A 21259-nucleotide genomic window follows, 5' to 3' on the forward strand; every position below is an offset into this window, starting at 1 on the left:
AGACAAATTCATAGGGACAAAAAGTAGACTGCAGGGTAGCCTGGGCGGGGGGAGGGAGAGTGGAGAGTTATTACTTCTTGGGTACAGAGCTTCCGTTCGGAGTGATGAAAGGGTTTTGGAAATAAATAGCAGTGATGGTTTCACAACACTGTGCAAGTAATTCACGCCACTGAATGGTACACTTAAAAAATGGTTAAATTGGCACATTTATGTTATATATATCTTACCACAGTAAAACAACCTAACAAAAAGCATACCATAGCTAAAAGGCCCTCTTAAACATGCTTTGACTGAACACTCAAAAAAGAATCTTAAGTTATAAACTGAGTCAAAGTCATTGTTTTGTTTGTTCATCTGAGGCACTTAAGTAGGCTGTTCAAATCAGAATCAAAGCTATCTGTTGTTTACAAGCTGTAAACTGGAGCCGAGCTTCTCTCTTTTCTGTTTGCTGCTTTGGTGAACCTGAGCTTCATGGACTGCATTTGGTTTGTGTTGCCTGACTTGCGTGTGTATCTGCTGGTGGGAGAAGAGAAGGAAGCAGAGGGGGAGGAGGTGGGGAGGGGAGGGGACGGGCCCCGCCTGCACTGGCCATTTTAAGTTAGTTCCTGGGTCTAGTGAATTCTTTTTGCCACTGTTAGAGATTATTTATAAAAGTCATTCCTGCCTCGTGTTTTATAGAATCGACCTATTTTGTAATCAGTGTCACAGTCAATAATCTTGCTCTCAATTCCTTCGTCCAGCCCAGTGATCTTTCTGATGGCTCTGAGGCCTCAGTTTCCCAAGGGGGGGGCCGGTGGATGGAACACTCCCCTCCCTGCGCCGACTCCATTCTGCCCACCTCCCCACACCCTTCCCACCAGAGGAGCCTGCTTCTTCCATCTTGCAGTTGTAGAGCTTCTGTAAGGAGTTTGTTTAGAAAAAAAGTGCTCTGTGACTTACCAAGCCTGAAACCTGCTCATCTGGACCAAGAGTTGAAGAGACACTAATACCCATCTTGGGCTCCTAGCTGTGTGCTTCTCTCACAGCCTCTGAGAAGCCATTGTCTCAGCATTTATCCACTCTCTGGAAAGTAGACCCCGACCTGAGCAATTGTTTGTAGCGTGAACTCCTCTTCCAGTTAATAATCAGTCTTCTTTCCTCTTTGTGTTGTGGATTAACTGCATAGTAAGATGTGAAGGGGGTAAGTCTCCCTTTTGGCATCTCTGCAGCAGGGCGGCCTGGCCCCCCTTCCCCTGTCACACTGCCTGCAGGCCGACTGACTGAAAGTTGATTGTATCACCTTTTCAGGTACTGCTGTGAAGCTGACTGGACTGGAATTTTCAGTGTCATTCTGTTTCTCCCTGTGAAAAGATTTGCCAGAACTCAGACATTTTTCATCTGATTTCCACAATTTCTCAGAAGTCATGCCTAGTGGCTTTCCGATGAGATATAGCAGTTCCTAAATTACCCCTGCCTGCTATGGGCTCCGCAGGTCCAAAGCCAAACAGTTCTGTCAGACGTGGTCTCTCTCTCTGTTTCATTTACTCTTCCAGTTCCCCAAAACAACTTGGACTTACTTTCTTAAATCATCCATATTTTATCCTTTTCGAAGAGAGAAACATGAAGAAAGTGTGGTCTGAGTTAGTCAACGTAGTCGTCTTAGCTGTCTGTCAGGGAGCAATTCCTGGGTCCTTTCTGCTTTTCTGAAATGTACTGCTCACCGAAGGCTCTGATTGTTTTTTCCATCTTGGGCCTGTATGATCTTTTCCTGACACAGCTTGGCCCAGGTCACACACACACCCCTAGATTTCTCAGAGCATCAGCTGCCCTCTGGAGCCCCTCTGTCTCTGGGATGCCTTGTCCTAGGGATCCTCCCCTGAGCGTGTCCTTCTGGTGAAGCTGTCTTAGAGGGCCAGTCTGAACATCTGCACACACCACTCCTTCCTTCCCTTGGCATCGGTGCTCATCTGGGCTCCAGAGCTGCTTTCATCAGAGAAAACCATGCTAAATCCCTTCTTGCCGTCACATGTGGTCCCCAAACTCAGAGAATCTCAAATTGGTAGGGGCCCGAACAGTGAGGCAGCCCAGACACCCTCCTGAGGCCGGAACCCCTTTGCATAACCCTGCAAGGGGTGGGCCAGCCTCTGCCGTGTCAGCTCCAGGGATGGCGAGCTCACTCACGTCTCCTGAGTGCAGCCCCTTCCCTCCTTGCCCAGCTCTGACTGCTCTGTCAGGCCCCCTGTGGCTTCTGCCCCCTCATCCTGTGAGGCAGCTCAGGCCTGCCCCTGACAGTGCCAGCACTTCTGCTGCCACCGCCCACGTAGGTGGAAGAGAGTGGCTCCCTTCTGTCCCCGCACTTGACTGGGCCCCCTTGCTCTCCAGTGGCTCATTAGCACGTTCTCACTCAGAAGGCCAAACTCTGCTTTCCTGCAGTTCGGGGGTTGGGTACAGACAGGCCCAGAAGGAGTACTCAGCTACAGGGCCGCGCATGTGTGTGTGTGTGCGTGTGTGTGCGTGTGTGTGTGCGTGTGTGTGCGTGTGCATGTTTAAATCTCTTTCATCTTCTAGGCTGCTGGCTCCCTCTTGGCTTGTCTCCCACTGACGACCTGGACCTGATTGTCTGACCTCCTGGAAACTGACCAGGGCTTCCTCTAGGCCCTTGTCTGCTCTGTGCACTCACCTAAAAGCCTCCTCTCCTCTCCCCGAAGCCTGAAGCTAGCCAGGTCCCGCCTTGCCGGCTCTCCTTCCTACCACGCCCTCCTGACTCCCGTCCACAGCTTCTAAAACAGGGCCCTACTCCTCAACCAGTACCTCTCACCTCCCAGCTGGCTTCTGTCTTGTGACGACTTCAGAATCCCCACACTCCCCTTTCCAGAGGCTCGGGGTCACACTTTGTCCACTTGAAGAGGATGTGTTGCTGTCAGGCGCATGTTCGTTTGGGGGTGGAGAAGGCTTCATTTTCAGGAAGGAGATCTTAGGTTCCTCCCATGGCTTTTAAGTCAAGCCATCTTGGGTCCAGAGCCCAGCCATGCCACCTTGACCAGCGTTTCCCAAACCTTTAAGGTGGCTTTTATTATATCCACTTTGCAGATGAGGAAAATGAGGCTTCAAGCGGTTAGACAGCCTTCCCTAGGTCCCGAAGCTAAGAAGTGGTATCGCTGGGGTTTAAACCCAGATGGTTCTTGACTCCAGAGCCCACAGTCCTTCCCCTCCAGGACACTGCCTTTGTTAATATGTCCAGTTGACCGCTGAAAGGCCAGGTGATAAGAGCAGTAGTCAGCGTCTACCGTGGGCCAGCATCTGCCTGTCTTGTTCTGAAGTTTTCATATCTTTAAAAATATTTTTCTGAAGTAGGAGCCACTGCTTCATTTATTAACTCCTTGTCAGAAAGTCTGTTTTCTTACATTATTTTGCTGTCAGATTTCATCACCTTATTTCATTCGTGCAATACCCTGGTCCCACGTGACAGACAGGGAGCCAGGACCCCAGGGAGGTCATTGATTTGCCTGGAGACTTCCTGAGAGGCCAGGATCAAAACTGTCCCTCACCCCAGTCATGGTTTATTAATTGTGTCGCCATTCCCATTTTTCAAGTTGAATTGATTTGAATTAATCATATTGGGGTTGGAACTTTTTCTTTCAATTGATTCTTTTTCTGAGCTCTGATGGTGAACAGGCACTGAGCAATTGGTTTGCACAGACACAATCATCCTCCCAGAAAAATGCTCTCCAGGATCTGTATGCAGCTGTAGAGCAGGCCTGCGAGGAGACTCTACTCCAGGTGAAGAATTTTATTGTCCACACCGGGGTTAGTAAAGGTGGGATTTGGGGTCAACATACAGGTGAACTTTTTGTTACAGGAGATGAGATACTCTATAAACCAGTGCCAGGGCAGGATGTCAAATCTTCTGGAGACTTCAAAAAGGCAGCAATTCCTGGGTTCCTGCTGAGACTTTAAGTCAAGAGCAGGTCTTTTGAAAGGGTGACAAGGGAAAATGGCTTGTAAAAAGGCAATGCATTGAGGTAATCACTCATTAGATGTTAGAGCTGTAGCAGCGGTCCCCAACCTTTTTGGCACCAGGGACTGGTTTCGTGGAAGACAATTTTTCCACGGGCGGGATGGGGGTGGGAGGGGCTGGCTCAGGCGGTAATGCGAGCGATGGGGAGCCGCAGATGAAGCTTCACTCGCTGGCCCGCCGCTCACCTCCTGCTGTGCGGCCTGGTTCCTAACAGGCCGGGGGTTGGGGACCCCTGAGCTATAGTATTCCAGGTTGGATTTTGTTTTAAAAGCCTGCAGTTCTTCTCTGGGTGGCCCCTGTGGGGCTCCTGGTCCCAGGTTCACCAGGAAGCCTGTGTGCATATACTGTTCCCCAACCACCTTCTATAAAGGCTTTACCATCTTCTAATAAGTTTTGTCTAAACCAAGTCATTACACTGGCGATGAAAGAAGCCGTTCAATTGATGGATAGGGTGATCAGGACTGAAATGGTTTAAGCAACACGGGGGATGGGGGGATGAAATGGCAAAATTTTAAGCAGGCAAAGATTAGAAGCCATCTGTCATACCATTTCAGAGTAAGATCCTCATGCTAGTGCCAAAACACTTTCCACAGCTGTGAAACCAAAAATTCCTTTACTGAGAAACAAGGACTTTTGTTCTTATCGGCAACATAGCTCTTTAAAATGCAAATATTAAGTAAATTTTCTATCGAATTTAACAGCTTTCAAAGCACTTTCAAATGCATCATTTCATAACCACCCTGGAAAATCTACCACCCTGGAAGGTAGATATTCCCTGTTTACCAATAAGGAAACTCAGAGCCCTTGATGATTTCCCCAGGATCACACAGTAAGAAGCTGAGCAGGATTTTTTTTAATAAGTGCTTTATTGAGATATAATTCACATACCATAAAATTCACCTTTATAAAGGTTATAAAATTATAATTCAGTAGTTTTTACTATATTCATGAAGTTCTGCAACTATCACCACTAATTCCAGAACATTGTCATCATCCCCAGAAGAAGCCCCGTACCTTTCAGCAGTCACTCCTCATTCCCTGGTCCCTGTTCCCACAGCTCCTAGCAACCTCATATCTACTTCCTGTTTCTGTGAATGTGCCTGTTCTGGACATTTTGTATAAATGGAATCATACACTATGTGGCCTTTTGAGATTGGCTTCTTTCACTTAGCATATTTCAAGGTTCGTTCATGATGTACTATCTGACAGCGCTTTATTCCTTTTTATGGCCAAGTAATGTTCCATCGTGTAGATATACCACGTTTTGTTTATTCCTTCATCAGTTGATGGATATTTGGGTAGTTTCCACTTTCAGGCTGTTATTAATAATGCTGCTATGAACATTTGTGTACAAGGTTTTGTATGGACTTATGTTTTCAGTTCTCTTGGGTATGTACCTAAGAGTATAATTGTTGGGTCATATTTTGAGGAACTGAAAAGCTGTTTTTCAAAGCAGCTGCACTATTTTACGTTCCCACCAGCAGTGTACAAGGGTTCCAATTTCTCTACATCCTCACTAGCACCTGTTATTATCTGACTTTTTGATTATAGCCATCCTGGTGGATGCGAAGTGGTTGCTTTTGTTTTTGGTTTGCATTTCCCTGATGACTATTGATGTCAAATATCTTTTCATGTGCTTGTTGTCCATTTGTGTAGATTCTTTGGAGAAATGTCTATTCATAGTATTTGTGGGCTTTTTTTGTTTTGTTTTTGGCCACACCTCGTGGCTTGTGTGATCCCAGTTCCCTGACCAGGCCATGGCAGTGAAAGCCTGGAATCCTAACCACTAGGCCACCAGGAAACTCCCTGTTTGTCCATTTTTTAATTGGGTTATTTGTCTTTTCTTGTTGAGTTGTAAGAGTTCTGTGTATATTCTGGTTATAAGACCCTTATTAGATAATATGGTTTACAACAATTTTCTCCCATTCTGTGGGTTGTCTTTTCATTTTCCTTTTCCTAATCACTTTTAATATATGGTAAAATATACATAATATAAATTTTTTATTTTTAAGTTTACAGTAGAGTGGCATTAAGTACATTCATGTTGTCATGCAACCATCACCACTATCCATCTCCCGGACTTTTTTATCTTTCCAAACTGAAACTTTATACTCATTAAACAATAACTTCCCATTCTGCCCTCTTCCCTGGCAACCACCATTCTGCTTTCTGTCTCTATGAATTTGACTGCTCTGGGTACCTCAAAAAAGTGGAATCATATAGTATTTGTCCTTTTGTGACTGGCTTCTTTCATAGTGTCTTCGAGGTGCCGTCCATGCTGTAGCGTGTTTCAGAATTTCATTCCTTTTCAAGGCTGGGTAATATTCCATTGTGTATGTATACCACATTTTGTTTACCCACTCATCCATAGCTGGACACTAGAGTTGCTTTAACCTTTTGGCTATTGAAAATAATGCTGCTATAAACATGAGTGTGCCAATATCTGTATAAGCCCCTGCTTTCTATTCTTCTGGGTATATACTCAGAAATGGAATTGCTGGATCATATGATAATTCTGTGTTTAATTTTTTAAGGAATCGTCATACTGTTTTCTACAGCAACTATATCATTTTACATAACTACCAGCGACAAACAAAGGTCCCAATTTCTCCACATCCTCACCAACACCTTTTTTACTTTCTTGATGGTGTTATTTGAAGGAAAAATTTTCAATTTTTTTTTTTTTTTTTTTTTTGGCTGTGTTGGGTCTTCGTTTCTGTGCGAGGGCTTTCTCTAGTTGTGGCGAGCGGGGGCCACTCTTCATCGCGGTGCACGGGCCTCTCACTATCGCGGCCTCTCTTGTTGCGGAGCACAGGCCCCAGACGCGCAGGCTCAGTAGTTGTGGCTCACGGGCCTAGTTGCTCCGTGGCATGTGGGATCTTCCCAGACCAGGGCTCGAACCCGTGTCCGCTGCATTGGCAGACAGATTCTCAACCACTGCGCCACCAGGGAAGCCCAAATTTTCAAAATTTTGATGAAGTCCAACTTATCTGTTTTTTCCTTTTTGCTTGTGCTTTTGGTGTCATATCTAAGAAACCATTGCCTAATCCAGTCACAAAGATTTACTTATGTATTTTCTTTTAAGACTTTTATAGTTTTAGCTCCTACATTTAGGTTTCTGATCCATTTCAAGTTAATTTTTGTATATGGTGTGAGGTAAGCTCCAAATTCATTCTTTTGCATGTGGAGATACAGTTGTCTTAGCGCCATTTGTTGAAAAGACTATTCTTTCCCCATTCAGTTTTCTTGGCTACCTTGTCAAAATCAATCAATCGTAAAGGTAAGGGTTTATTCCTGGACTCTCACTCTATTCCATTGATCTCTATGTGTAGTAAAGCAATATTTTAATCCAAGCTTATGTTCTCCAAATCACACATGTCTTTTCTTCTGCCATGTTAGAGGGTTCAGTCAGAGTGCCTCCTTTATTACCCCAGAAGGAAGTGTTTTTTCAGAAGAATGCCACAGACTTGATGAACCATGAACACATCTGAGAGGCACCCCTGCTGGGGACATGGAGGTCCAAGGTCTTCACCACTCAGCCTAGAGCCTGAATGGCTTGCAGGCCTCTGCCACTGCTGCATTCCTTCTCTGTGGTCCCTTCTTTCCCTCTGCTGAATAGGAAGTGGCCTTGTTGGAAGGGTGGAGGAGGATTTGGGGTGGAAAGATATACTGCTTCCCTACATGCATGCCCAGCCCAAAGCCCAAGACTGAGGGGGTAAGCAGGGCACTTTCTTGGTGTCAAGAAGTATGAAGGGTCTGAGATTTGGTTTTACCCTAATTACAAGCTAATAAATTAGCTTGTTGCTCTTTCATAGATACTGGCAGACGTCACGAGACCCCTGGGTCAGAGACAAGAGACTTTATTACTCACAGCATAGCAAGCAGCACAAGCATCAGCATATTTGTGTTGGTTTCCCAAAGGCCCATGAGGGCAACCTGATGGGCCCATGTAGACGCCCTGCATGTAGTGAGTTTGGGTCACAGCTGAGGAACACTGGACCAAGGGCCCGGCACTTAATGGCCTTAAACATTGTAGCACACTAGCCAGTCCTCTCCGCACTGGGAACGAGCAGTCACACCGTGGTCCCAGTGTGTCCCCTTGCCTACGTAGCTGTCTGTGTGACCAGCTACAGAAACGCTCTGTATCAGAGGGTGGATAAACCTTGCAGTCTGGCACTCTCAGCCAGAATGCGCAGGTGTGCTCAGGGGTCACACAGGAAAAGCCACGCCTAGAACCCGGGCCTCCAGGCTCTGGTGAGTGCTTTTTCCACCACCTTCGTCCGCCCTTAGGGGTTTCCAAAGGACGCATGGCATGCTTGCAGATCAGCCTTACCAGGAGGCATTAAGGTAGGTAGGATGGGGGAAGCACGAATCCACTACTTCACTTTTCTGGGGTCTGTCAACTTCTTTTGTAGTCTAGGTTGCTTGGGAGATGAAGGGCACATGGGGGCCAAGGCCAAGTATATCAGATTTGGTAGACCCAATCATTTAATTACCAAAACCGCAGTGGGTCTTGAGTGGACATACAGTTTGTCTAGCTGAAGAAAATACAGGGAGGATTAGGTGAGGGAAATGGCAGATCCATGGGCATCCTGCTGAAGAAAAGCTCACTTAATTCACACGACTGGGGCCCCGCTGTCCGCTTACACGCTGCTCTGCCCCCTTCTCACGTGCCCATCCCTTTCCTCCAGACCCCAGGTTCTCTCCAAGCCCTCAGACCCACAGCTCCCTACTTCTTCCCTGAAGCCTTCTGACCCTCCCTGGAAACGTTCTGGGCACCTCAATGTCTCCTTCACTCCCACCTCCTGCCCCTCCCTGATTGTAACTCCAAGCGGCCCAGCATTCACACAGCGGGTACATGTGCTTTTTTCTCTGCTTCCCCATTGGGGTGAAGGTAGCATCTTTCCTTTCGTCCTACCTCTCTTACCTGTGAGCTCCCCAGGTGGACCCCCTTCTGGCCAGCTGCAGAATCTGTGCTGTGGTTGGCCTGGAAGCGGGGGTGCAATGGTGCGAGGCTGGAGGCTCGCCCACAGGGAGGGGGTCAGGAAAGCCCCTGTGGTTCTGTTGGCGAGAGACAAAGGTGGGGAGGGCGTCCACCGAGCTCCTCTGTGGCGGTGTGCGGAGTCCACTGAATTCTGTTCCACGTCTGTCCTCCCTCTACCCCGCGACAGCTCTTCCCGGCCCCGCTGCAGAGGCTCTCCAGGAAGATCGTGCGGTCCAAGATGAACAGCACCCTGGTGGGCGTGTTCACCATCACCCTGGTGTTCCTGTCGGCTTTTGTCAACGTGGTGGGTGGCTCCACCTCCCCAGCACTTCCTCAGCCCATTGGGTGAAACCCAGTGGAGCCCTGTACCTCACAAGCATGGGCCGGGAGGAGACTTTCCCCCAGGCCCTGGCGTTCTCCCCCCTGGAGGTTCTTATTTGGGTCTCACCTTGGGTCTGGGATCAGATTTAGCTCCTAAAGCCTCTTACACAGCCTTATGTCCTCACTCTCGAGGCTGGAGGAGCCAGAGACTCAGGGAAGTATGCCCCAAGGGAGGTTTACAAGCCCTGCCCCGGGTAGCTGGGCAAATCCTGCCCGTTCCTCGGCCTCTTCCAGGCTCCTCTCCTGTCGCGGCCAGTGTCAGGCTGCACCTGAGGCGAGGCGGGATGGGCACCTGCTGCCTGTGGAGATGAGCTACCCTGGCCTGGTCCCCACAGGCTGACCCTCTCCTCCCCCACCAGTTCACGTGCAACTCCAAGGACCTGATTGGCTGCCTGGCGGACGAACACAACATCAGTGCCAGCCAGGTCAGCGCGTGCCACGTGGTGGAGTCAGCCGGCAACTACAGCCTGGGTGATGAGCGGGGCTTCTGCGGCAGCCCCTGGCCCAACTGCAACTTCCCCGAGGTACTGGGCAGGGAGGGACTGGACACGGATGGGGACCTGCCACCCCAGCCCTCTCTACCCTTGGCTACTCTGATGGACAGTCAGGGGCCCTCTGCCATTACAGAGACCTCCTTACCCCTCAGTCTCTCTCACTCTTTGTGCCAGACACCAGTGAACAAGGCCGACCTCCTCAGTATAGCAATAACGACAATAATAGCATAGCTATTGTTTAGATGGTATTTACCATGTGCCAGACACTGTGCTAAGGGCTTCACATTTACTCATTTAATCCTCACAGCAACCCTATGACAAAGATACTATTTTATACAGATGACATTGAGGCACAGAGAGGTTAAGTAACTTGCCTAAGGTCACACAGCTAGTAAGTGGCAGAGCCAGAGCTCCCACCCAGGTCACCTAGCTTCAGAATTCTTGCTCTTAACCTGAAGGCAGAGCTGTTTTTCAGCCTCAGCAGCATTCCTGATATGGCCTCAGGAGGACCTGTCTGACCCCTCTGCCGTGGGTCAGAGCAGAGCGGAGCAAAGGGAACCCAATCCCAAACCAGTACTACCACCAAGTTCACGCATTCAAAGTATAATTCAGTAGCTTTTAGTATATTCACAAACTTGTGCAGCCATCATCATAATCTAATCTTAGAACATTTTTGTCACCCCAGGAAGAAATCACGTACCTACAGGCTATTGGGTTTGAAAAATGGCGAGAACCTTTCGAGAGCAGCGTGCATTAAGCGCCCACGGTATGCGAGGTGCTTTGTTCACCCTGCCGTGCTTCCTCAGGGAGCCGTTTTGCAGCGAGCAGCAGGGCCAGGCTTCCAGCCCAGGGTATTTGCTCCAAGCTTTGGGTGATTCCCACAACCCGGCTCCCTGACGGGGCTCACGTGAAACCTGTAAGATGGTGGCAGCTTTTGCCCTTTTCTGGGGAGAAAGCCCGTGCTTTCGTCCAATTCCCAAAGGGCCCATGACTCATAACAAGGATTCAGAACCGCAGTGAGGGCCCCGTGGGCTGTCACAGTGCTGGCCTCCCTCCCCCGCCCCAGGGAATGGACCTGATCCTATGCCCCTGTACACATGGGCAAGGGAAACTCAGTGAGGGGTAGGGCTCACCCTCACCGGTGCTCACCTAGACCAGTTGTCCCTGGGCCCCCACCAAGCCCTCCCTCTGCCCAGGCAGCCATGCTCCAGCACCCGCCCTCTGCTCCCCACCTCTCTTCCCTCTCACATCTGGCCCACAGCCCACAGGAGCTGCTGCCTGAGGGCTGTTTGCTGAGAAGCAGAGGCTGGTTTTGGTCTTGGCACCTGCCCCTTGGTGGTTGCTCCGTGGGAGAATGGGGGAACAAAGCAGTGGTGTCAGGGCCTGTTCTGGCTCCTCGTTTGTGGCAGATGGTTGGCTGGTCACCGACTTCAGCTCTCACCAGCCCGATCAATTTCAGGCCTTCAGATCCCAGGCCCTACCAGCTACAGACCCCTCGGGCTGACCCCATCCCACAAGTGTTGTTCTTTTTCAGCAGCTCCTCACAGACCCTGAGTTGGACCTCAGTATTATGCCTTGGCCTCCTGGATGTCTGGGCCCAGGGTCTGAATAGGAATCCAGGCTGGCGCTTGGGTTCCCCTCCCCATCCCGCAAGGACAGGACTATTATCCTTAGGGCTGATGTATCGGGTTGTGCCTTCCCTACTCCTTCCTCTGCCCCTTTCCTGCTGGTGACTTGAGGCTGGTCCCTCCCCCTCCCAACCACCAGGGGCCTCTGCAGTCCCTCTCTGGGTTCCTGAAGGCCTAGGCAGAAGGGACTGCCCCACTGCCAGCCACCAAATTTGTCCCCCAGCCCAAGGCGGAGGCAGCGAACAGTGAGTCGCTCTGCCTGATGCAGAAATAACAATGCTAAAGCTAAAAGAGAAAAATAATAGTTGCTGACCTGACTAGGACGAGTGTCAGGGGACAACAGAGCAGAAGTCGACCTCTGAGATCACCCGGTTTGGCCCCTTGGTTGTCTGAGAAAGAAACTGAGGTTCAGAGACCAGGATTTCCCCAAAGTACGGGGAAGAGCACTGTCCCTCATCTGAAGCCTTTTGGGTCAGATATGTCGTGGACTTGGGAATTTTTCAGGTTTTAAAAGGTTACCTCACACCCCAGTGCAGTATGGGCAGCACCTGATAATGAAACACAGAAATATTTCTGCAGCAAAATGTATGAATAGTCACAGGAAGCAGGACAAAGGTGATAATTTGCATCACATCAGTAGGTCAGTTTGGCCACCAAATAAGGTCAGTTCAGATGTTGCCACCACATGTCATGTTGCAGATCAGGGGCTGAGGCCTGCGGTCCCACAGTAATGGAGGGCACCATGCACTGTGCCAGGGGCTTCCTATTGTGTAATCATCACAGTAAGCCCATGAGATAGAAGGTTTTGCATATGGGGAAACTGAGGCTTAGGTTGAATAAATGGCTTAAATCACACAAACAGTCCATAATGAATCAGGGCTGAAACTCAAGTCTGCCTGAGCCTGGAGCCCTGCTCTAACCATTGGGCAACACTGCTGGTAGTGGTCCTCCTCAGCCTGGAGCCCCACCTCCTGGTTCCTACCCAGGGCCACTCACACCACAGTACAAGTTTGCATCAGCAGAAGCATCCCCAGACCCTTGGTTTCACCTGAGGACAGCCCAAGACTGGAGGGATGCTGGGGGGCGGGGGCGGGGCCGGGGGCGGGGCCGGGGAGGGCGGGGCCCGGGGCGCTGAAGCCGCTACCCTCTCTCCACAGTACTTCACCTACAGCGTGCTGCTCAGCCTGCTGGCCTGCTCCGTGTTCCTGCAGATCAGCTGCATCGGGAAGCTGGTGCTCATGCTGGCCATCGAGCTCATCTACGTGCTTGTCGTTGAGGTGCCCGGTGTCACGCTCTTTGACAATGCCGACCTACTGGTCACAGCCAACGCCATGTAGGTGGCACCCGCCTCGCGCTCTGCACGGGGTCTGGGGCATTGCAGAGAGGCAGGAAGAGCGGGAGGCTGGGTTCCTGGGCTGCAGGGGGCTTGCCAGGGGAGTGTTCTGTTGCTCCCAGCTCTGACCACCGGGGCAAAGCAACACAGTGTCTTGTTTCTTTCCCTCCATCCCTCCCCCAGTGGTGAGGGTGGCCTCAGAGCTACTAGGTCCCCTGTCCCTCTGCCTCCAGCCTCCTACTCAGTCCTGACCTCAGGCTTCAGTGAATTGTTCCTCTGTCCAGGGCAGCCTTTGATGACCTATTTCCACCTAACTGCCCTTGCGCCTCAGGCCCAGAGGGGTCAAGGTCCAACAGAGCTGGAAAGCAAGGTGTGTGCAAGCAAAAGAACAACCTTTGCTGTTCGTAGGCACTTGTCCTGCCTCGAACCAGACAGTTGGACATACATTATCCCTTTCATCCTCATAGCAACTCAGCAAAGTAGGCAGGGCCACCCTGGACGGTTGGGTAGTTTGTGCACTGCTCAAAGGCTCCTGGCTGTGATGGTGAGCAGTTAAATCCTACAGCCCAGAGGTGGCATGTATGGGGGTTGTGCCCTAGGCTATCTAGCTGGCAGTCAGCCTGGTCATATAGTGACAGATGTCAGATTTCCAGGGGAGGTAGCTCCATGAGGGGAAAGAGCTCTGATCTTGGGTCAAATTGAGTTTGAATCTCAGCCTCAGACACACATTTGGCTATTTTTCCTGAACCTCATTATTTTTTCCCAGTAAACTGGGAATAGTAATACCTACAGTAGTAAGATGTATATAAAGTGCCTGATATGTAGTACCTTTCTCTTCCCATTACCATCCCCCCCCCACACACATACATCAGGAAGAGCAAAACATGTGACAGGTCTGTGTCCCCTGAGAAAATGCAGTGAACTGTACTTTCTCTGAGTTAGAGGAAGGAATCCATTCATCCATCTATCCATTCACTGAAAAATATTTATTGAGGGCCCACCCTGTTCCAGGCACTGAGCTTGGCAATGAAGGTACAGTCATGGATAAAATAGGCAATAACTCCAGGGTCAGAAATGTTACCTTCTTGTGCAGAGTATCGCCTGAGAAAAGGAAGATGTTGTGAAGGATCTAAGTCAGATGCAAGGAAGAACTTCTCCACAGCTGTGCAGGGCTGTGGGCAGATGACAGGGAGACGCTGTAGCATCATGAGCGGTGCAGGCTGCAGTCCCTTGGGGACAGGAGAGGGAGGAGGTCGACCCTTCTCCCTGTGGATCAGGGCGGGAGCTGGGAACTTTGCCTCCTCTTTCTCTCCTGCCCCACCCCTCCCCAGAGCCCCTCCACTCTCCCTGCTGAAGCAGTCACAGAGAATGGATGTCCTTTCTGGGTTGGGCGACCCTGGTGTGGCTCTAGGGCAGCACTGTCCACTAGATAAATCATGCAAGCCACAGGTGTAATTTAAAATTTTCTAGTAGCTATATTAAAAAGGCAAAACAAGCAATTTTAATAATGTATTTATTTAACCAATATATTCAGAGTATTATTTTCATATATAGTCAGTTTAAAATGATTAATGGAATATTTGACATTTTTCCACACTAATTCTTTAAAACCTGGTATCTATTTTACACTTACAGGACATTTTAACCTGTACTAGCCACATTTTAAGCTCAGTAGCCACGTGTAGCTAGTGGCTACCATACTGGACAGTGCAGGTGTAGTGTTTCTCCTCCTCCGGGTGGCAGCGACTGGCTGGGGTGGGAGAGGGGACAGGCTTCAGCCCAGGTGGATGTGCCGGGGGGGTCCCAGGCTCCCAGGTAAGGGCTGGGTGATTTGTGGTCATGGTGACCAGATGCTAATTGGGGCTGGCCTTTCTGCAAGCCTCCCATCCTGAAAGTGACCTTGGATTGGGAAGAGGGGTGCTGTGGGGGGGGGGGTGGCAAAGGAGCAGCAGTGGTGGGGGCAGAAGTAGGAGGCGTGGGGAAGCAGAGCTGGGTGTAGAGGGGCACAGCAGGGCTGGGGGGCAGCAGAGCAGGCATGGAGGCTGCTGATGCAGGGAGCAGCCCTGAACAGCCCTCCCCAACTCCTGTTCACAGAGACTTCAACAACAACGGGACCTCCCAGTGGTGAGTTGAAGCTGTTTCTCCGAGTTCCCTGATACAACCCCTGCCTGCCCTTGGCACCGAGCAGCCAGAGGCCACCAGCGGTACCCAGGTGGGAGGGGGCCTTGGTGGCAAGGTGGGTGATGAAGGAGGAGGCCCTCCCCTCCCTTGGTACCAAGGGGGCCTCACTGGGTAGGTGCCCTTCTTTTATGATCTCTCTACCACCCCAAGATGATTTATAGACTCAGTGACCAAGGTCATCAGGATCCACAGGTCATTCCACAGGCCTCAAGCTCTCCCCAGGGGCATGCACGAGATCCTGGGTGCAGGAGAACAGGTGCCCCTTCTGCCACCAGAGGAGAGGAGCAGAGGAGAGGCCTGCAGGGTGTGTAGGTTAGGCCCTGCCTCGGGGCTGCTCCTGGGCAGGGAGTCTACACAGCCTTCAAGGTTTGGGCTCTCTGCTGGGACAGGAGCAGGGTCAGGGACAGCTGTTTTTATTGGGAGGATTAATAATGTTAACAGAAATATAGTCAGACAATAATAGCTACCAGTTTTGGATTTTCTACTGCTTGTCAGACACTGTACAAGGAGTTTGCATACAGTGTCTGTAATTCTTGCCACAATCTTGAAATATGGGTGTTATCCCATTTTACAGATTAGGAAACTAAGGTTCAGAGAAGTTAAGAGGACTTGCCCAAGGTTGCCCAAAGATGGTCAGTATGGCCTGCCTGGCTCCCCTGTTACAACCCCTGTCTTGTCAACTGAGAAAGACCTGAGATGTACATGCTGCCTTTTACAAGGGCCTCGTTCATCCCCTGATGTAACCAGAGGGAAGTGCCCCAGTGATGGGGGAGAGGGAGCCATCAGGAGAAGAGTGCTGGCTGCTGAGCTGCAGGCTGAGCAGGGGCTGCCCACTGAGAAGGCTTCCTGGAGGAGGCACACCTCAGGCAGTTAGAGAAGGAGGGTGAGGATAGGGGGCCTGGAGTGGGAGGTAGAAACAAAGGCCTGAGGGGCCTCAGAGCCCGGCCTGAAGTGCCAGGACATCTATCTCCCGCCTGCAGCCCTGAGCACGCGACCAAGGTGGCGCTGAAGGTGGTGACGCCCATCATCATCTCCGTCTTTGTGCTGGCCCTGTACCTGCACGCCCAGCAGGTGGAGTCCACCGCCCGCCTCGACTTCCTCTGGAAACTGCAGGTGGGTGGTCCCGGGCTTGGGGGTCGGGGGTGGGGTTGGGGGGGGCGGGACCCCCAGGCCTCATGGCACTTTGTGAGTGAGCAGTTCATCCGCTGGGCTGGGCTGGGCCTGGGTTCTGCACTGACAAGGCGTCCTGCTCACCAGCTGACCGGTGCCCCGCGTCCCAGCGAGTCTGCTCCCTGCTCTCTGGGGCCAAGAGGCAAAACCCTGGAGCTCCAGACAAACCCACCCTTGACAGTACCTGGTACCGGGACTCTGATGGGCCTGGGAGAGAGGCTCTTCAGCCACAAAGACAGTGGGCATCCAGATGCCGGGACAGAGGGGAGGCATGGACAGGCCCAGTTTGTGGCAGAGGCAGCAAGGAGTCAGGAGGGCAGGGGGAAAACAGTGGCAGGAGGAGAGGAGAGAAGTAGGGGGAGTGCAGTCCTGGGGCCGCGGAGGCCTTAGTGCAGGAGTTGGTGCCAGAGGCTTCTGAGCAGGGCTCGATGTGACCTAAACTGGGCTTGAGGACCCCTCCAGGGGAAGATGGCTGGAAGGGGCATCAAAGATCGTCGACAGGAAGTCCAGCCAGGTGGCTGTGCCCTGGCCTTGATGAGAGGTGGCTCAGGCAGGGGCAGAGGTGCTGGGTGCTGAGTGCCCCGGTGGGGCTGGAACCCAGCCAACACTCTGCCCTCCAGGCTCTGTGCCCTGCGCCGTGATTGTGTCCACCTGCGGGAGGGGTGCTGCTGGGCCATGCACAGGGTACTCCAGGTGCTACAGCAGCAGCCCCTATGGCCCCTTCCGACCTGCTGGACCACCTCAAAAGATGCAGGAGAGGGCACCCAAGGGCCCATGAGAAAGCCTGGTCTTGCCTTTTATATATATATATAAGTTTATTTTATTTATTTTTGGCTGTGTTGGGTCTCCGTTGCTGTGCACGGGCTTTCTCTATTTGCGGCGAGCGCGGGCCGCTCTTCGTTACGGTGCGCGGGCTTCTCATTGTGGTGGCTTCTCTCGTTGCGGAGCACGGGCTCTGGGTATGTGGGCTTCAGTAGTTGCGGCACACGGGCTCAGTAGTTGTGGCTCGCGGGCTCTAGAGCGCAGGCTCAGTAGTTGTGGCGCACGGGCTTAGTTGCTCTGCGGCATGTGGGATCTTGCCGGACCAGGGCTCGAACCCATGTACCCTGCATTGGCAGGCGGATTCTTAACCACTGCGCCACCAGGGAAGCCCCAAGAGAAAGCCTGGTCTTAGATGGGAGTGAAGGTGGGGTTCAGACCTGTTATTCTAGCCCAGCCGCCTGCAAGGCCTAGCTTAGCCCGGCTTTTTTTGCCTCCCCTGGCCTGGCCCCTGTGTGCAGACCACTTCTTCAGCTCATCTGCAACTCGCTTAGGCCTCCTCCATCCTCTGCTTCCTAGTAATGTTGAGATTAAAGTCTTCGGGCCGGGGCAGGAGGCCCTGGATTTTCACTGGATGCTGAGTGAAGACGGGGGCATCTGGCTGCCCCTGCTATTGGGTGTCTCTCGTGGGGATGCCCTGAGGCTGGGGGAGCATGTTTTCCATGCGGAATGCCCTGGGTTGGGAGGGGCCTCGGGGTTACCCAGTGTGAGGCTGCACCTTCTCTTCTCAGAGAGCAGCCTCCCAGCCTCCTCCCGACTTGCTCACGCCTCTCTTCTTGGGGAAGCTCCCAGGAGGTCCCCAGGTCTCTCCTGGGGGCTGACCAGGCTTTGTGGGTTCCAGGGCCAACGCCCCTCCACTCCTCTGCTCACACCCCCGCCTCCCCCAGGAGCCCTTCCCAAGGTGGTTGCTGTTGGGTGACCCTGTTGTGTTACAAAGGCCCCGAGAAAGGGGCGGAGCCCAGGGAGGGTGAGCCTGCCACTCCGCATCTTTGTGACCAGCTGCCCCTTGACCCGCATCTCGGGGCCTTGTCCAGCTCTTGAGGGCACAGGGTCAAACCGAGGCCGCCTGCCTGTTGAGCAGAGTAGCCTGGAGCTTCCCCGGAGCCCCTACCTCTGGCTCCCCGGTGCCCAGGCAATAGCAGCTTTCTTGTAGCCCCGGAAGACCTGGAGGAGCCATGAGGCGGGGTGCCTGTCTCTCCCAGAGAGCTGAAGCCTTCCAGCTTTCAGCCAGGGTGAACCTCCCTGAACCAAAAAAGCCAGGGAAAAAGGGATGTGTTGTGGACAAGACTTCCTCCAGTCCCCTTGGTCTGAGGCCCCAACATCTGCCCAAAGCACTCCCGTTGCCTCCTGCGTCCCCGGCTGCAGCCTGCCCCCATCCATCCCCCCACCGACCCCAGCTGTGCTGAGGGTTTGGGGAGGTTTGAAGACCCAGTCGATGTCAGGCACTTGTATTGTTAGTGTTTCTGCAGTGTGGCTGCAGAAACAGGTCATTTCCACTCTTTATCTTTCCTCCCTGACTTCCTACCCCACACCCATGCACCCCCCCCCATTTTTATCTTCTTTTATGGAAGTTTTAAAAAATAACTTTAAACTTACAGAATAGTTAAAAGAACTCCACCAGTCCCTTCATCAGATTCCCCAGCCATTTGTCTGCATTTGCTCCGTCACCCCCCCTCTCTCTCTTTTCTGAAACGATGCCCCGTCAACCCCCTAAATTCTCCGTGTCTACCTCCCAAAAGCAGGGACACTCTCTGCATTATCCCTGTGTGAACTCCCAGTCAGGAAATCAACACCGTCCACCCACAATGCCATCCCACCCACAGAGCTGTTCACGTTGTGTCAACTGTCCCAGTTCTGGCCCTGGATCCCATCTGGTGTACCCTATGCATGTAGTTGTCATGTCTCCTGTCTTTCTTCTTCTCTCATGCTTGCCAGTCTTAAAGAGGTCCTTATTCTGTGACTCTCAGTCGAGCCCTTGATGTTTCCCATGTCCAGACTCAGGCCATGCCTTCTTGGAGGAAAACCGTGGAAATGACACTGCACTTCTCAGAGCATCACCCTGGGGACTCCTCTATGTTGGTCTGTCCCACCCCTGGTGACATTTACCTTGATCACCCACTCAAGTGGGCGTCTGCCAGATTTCTCCACTGTCAGGTCCCCATCTTCCCCTTTGTACTCAATTAGCATTTTGTGGAAAGATAACTCTGGTATTACGCCAATATTCTGATCTCCAGCAAACCTCACCCACCAGCCTCTGCATCCATTGCTGGCTCCTGCCTGCCAGGTAGTGATGGCCTATGTCTGCATTCCTTCTGCATTTGTTAATCAGCATTCTCCTGTAAGGCAGAGCTCTCCTCCTCCCCCTCGCATTTACTTGGTCATTCATTTATCTATGTCAGCACAGACTCCCGGGTTCCTATCGGATTCAGTGGGGTTTGCTCTGCTCCTCTCATGATTTTAATGCTTTAATTGTCCTGGCTCTGGTTGGTGTGTCTTCAGTTGGCTCTATCATTCTCTGAGCATCTTCTTACTTTCTGGCACAAGAAGATGTCTGGGGCTCATCACGTACTTTCCCTTCAAAGTGCCCCAATTCTTTTTAGTGGAGAATGGTATTTAGAAACCCAGATCAGGGCACTCAGTGTGCTCACTGCTCTAGGTCCTCTCTGTGGACAAAGCCAGGAAATGTATGTAGGTATAGAGGAACATAGAAACAAACACACATACACGCATACATATAGATGGATACTACTCCAATATCTGTCTGTTGATATTTAAAACCGTGAGTTTACAGCAGCACCCCCATTGCCAATGCAACACCTCAGGCTTCTTTCTAGCCTTCTCCCTTCCATGCATGCAAATATCATCTCTGGCAGTGAGAACCTCCCCTTCCATTCCTTTCATCTATTTACTCATTTGCTCGACGGAACCGACCTCCCACCCACCCCAGCCCCCTTCTCTGCCCCACCATGCCGTCTCCCCCTCACTGCCCTGCTTCCTTGCACACTGGACATACCGCACGTGGCACCCCTTCCTCTGATCACTTCCTTCTTCAGGCACCGAGGGCTCTGCACAAGGGCGGGAAGGAAGGGAGAATTGGAAGGGAAGTGGCTGACCACTTCCCATTTTGAAAACAATTAAGAAGGCCATGCACACTGTGTGTGTGTCTGCGGGTGGGTGGTGAGCGTGTCTCTACCTGCTATAGGTGTGTCAGCCTCTCTCCACTCAAGCTCTCTGACAGGCTCATGATGCGTCCACCTCCCTCCATCTCCCCTTGTGCTCCAGGGCTTTGGGGAGGCATAAACAATAACCCGAACGCAGGTCCTTGGGATGGGTGAGTGATGGTCCAATCCGCACGCCCAGTCTTATGCAGCAGCCCATTTAGCTGTCGGGTCTGTTGTCATGATGGGTGGGTGCGGTGCTGACGGGGAGGTGGGGAGCCTGGGGTTCTTAGCTTCCCTGAAGCACCTGCATGAGGAACACACCCTAACCTGCAAGGCCCCCTCCACTCGGCCTCAGCTCTCGGGAGAGCCCATTCTTGTCCCCTCCCACAGCATTGAACTTACTAGGACCAGCAAGCGTCTGTGGACCCCTAAGCTATCCTGCCTGGGCAGAGCCCAGCCCTAGAAGCAGCTGGCTGTGCTGCATGTCTTGGGCAGAGTTCCCCAGATGTGGCAGCCATACCTGGCCAGGGCCTCTGCGCTTGGCGTGCGTCCCCAGCCGCGTCTCTGCTCCCTGAGTCCCCACCCACAGCCTCCACAGCCACCCTGCCTGCCATGTTGGGCAGAGGCTCTCTGGGAAGGCACGTGTCACATTTCTGCCACCTGCAGGCTGATCCAAGGAGCTGAGGCGCTCCAGCGTCCCCAGACATGTGGGGAGCAGGGGTGGGGGCAGTCAGGTGCATTTTCAGAGGCAGATGGACCAGCTGGGCTCCTCCACGGGACAGCAGGCGAGAAGCAGGGGATTCCCGCTCCAGCCTTCTCCCTCTGGCACACCCGTTCCCGAGCAGGAGAAGGTGGCCCTTATTTATGGGGAGGGGGGTGGTCAAACTGTCCCACCTCATAGGAGCAGAGGTCACCTGGCAGGAGGACCGCCCCCAGGCACCTGAGGGTCCAGGAGCTTCCTCGGGTGTGATCCCCATCCTTGTGGCCACGTTTCCAGTGGCTCCAGGAATGAAGTGGGTCCTCTCACCTCAGAGGCAAGGCTTAGACCCTGAGCCTTAGGGTCCCTGAGCTTTCTCCTTCCCTGCTGGACCCAGTCCTGCAGGTGTGCCAG

General features: G+C 52.0%; 1 protein-coding gene across 1 annotated transcript in view; it reads left to right on the top strand.

Annotated features, from left to right (window-relative positions):
- ADCY5 (adenylate cyclase 5) overlaps positions 1-21259 on the top strand; it is a 155939-nt gene that overhangs the window by 126956 nt on the left and 7724 nt on the right. The window contains exons 13-17 of the mRNA XM_067738686.1: positions 9169-9285; positions 9722-9886; positions 12642-12817; positions 14912-14941; positions 15979-16111. Coding sequence (XP_067594787.1) covers positions 9169-9285; positions 9722-9886; positions 12642-12817; positions 14912-14941; positions 15979-16111 — 621 coding nt within the window. The remainder of the gene's footprint in view (positions 1-9168; positions 9286-9721; positions 9887-12641; positions 12818-14911; positions 14942-15978; positions 16112-21259) is intronic.

The sequence above is a fragment of the Pseudorca crassidens genome, chromosome 5 (genome assembly GCF_039906515.1).
Source record: "Pseudorca crassidens isolate mPseCra1 chromosome 5, mPseCra1.hap1, whole genome shotgun sequence".
Taxonomy (NCBI): Eukaryota; Metazoa; Chordata; class Mammalia; order Artiodactyla; family Delphinidae; genus Pseudorca; species Pseudorca crassidens.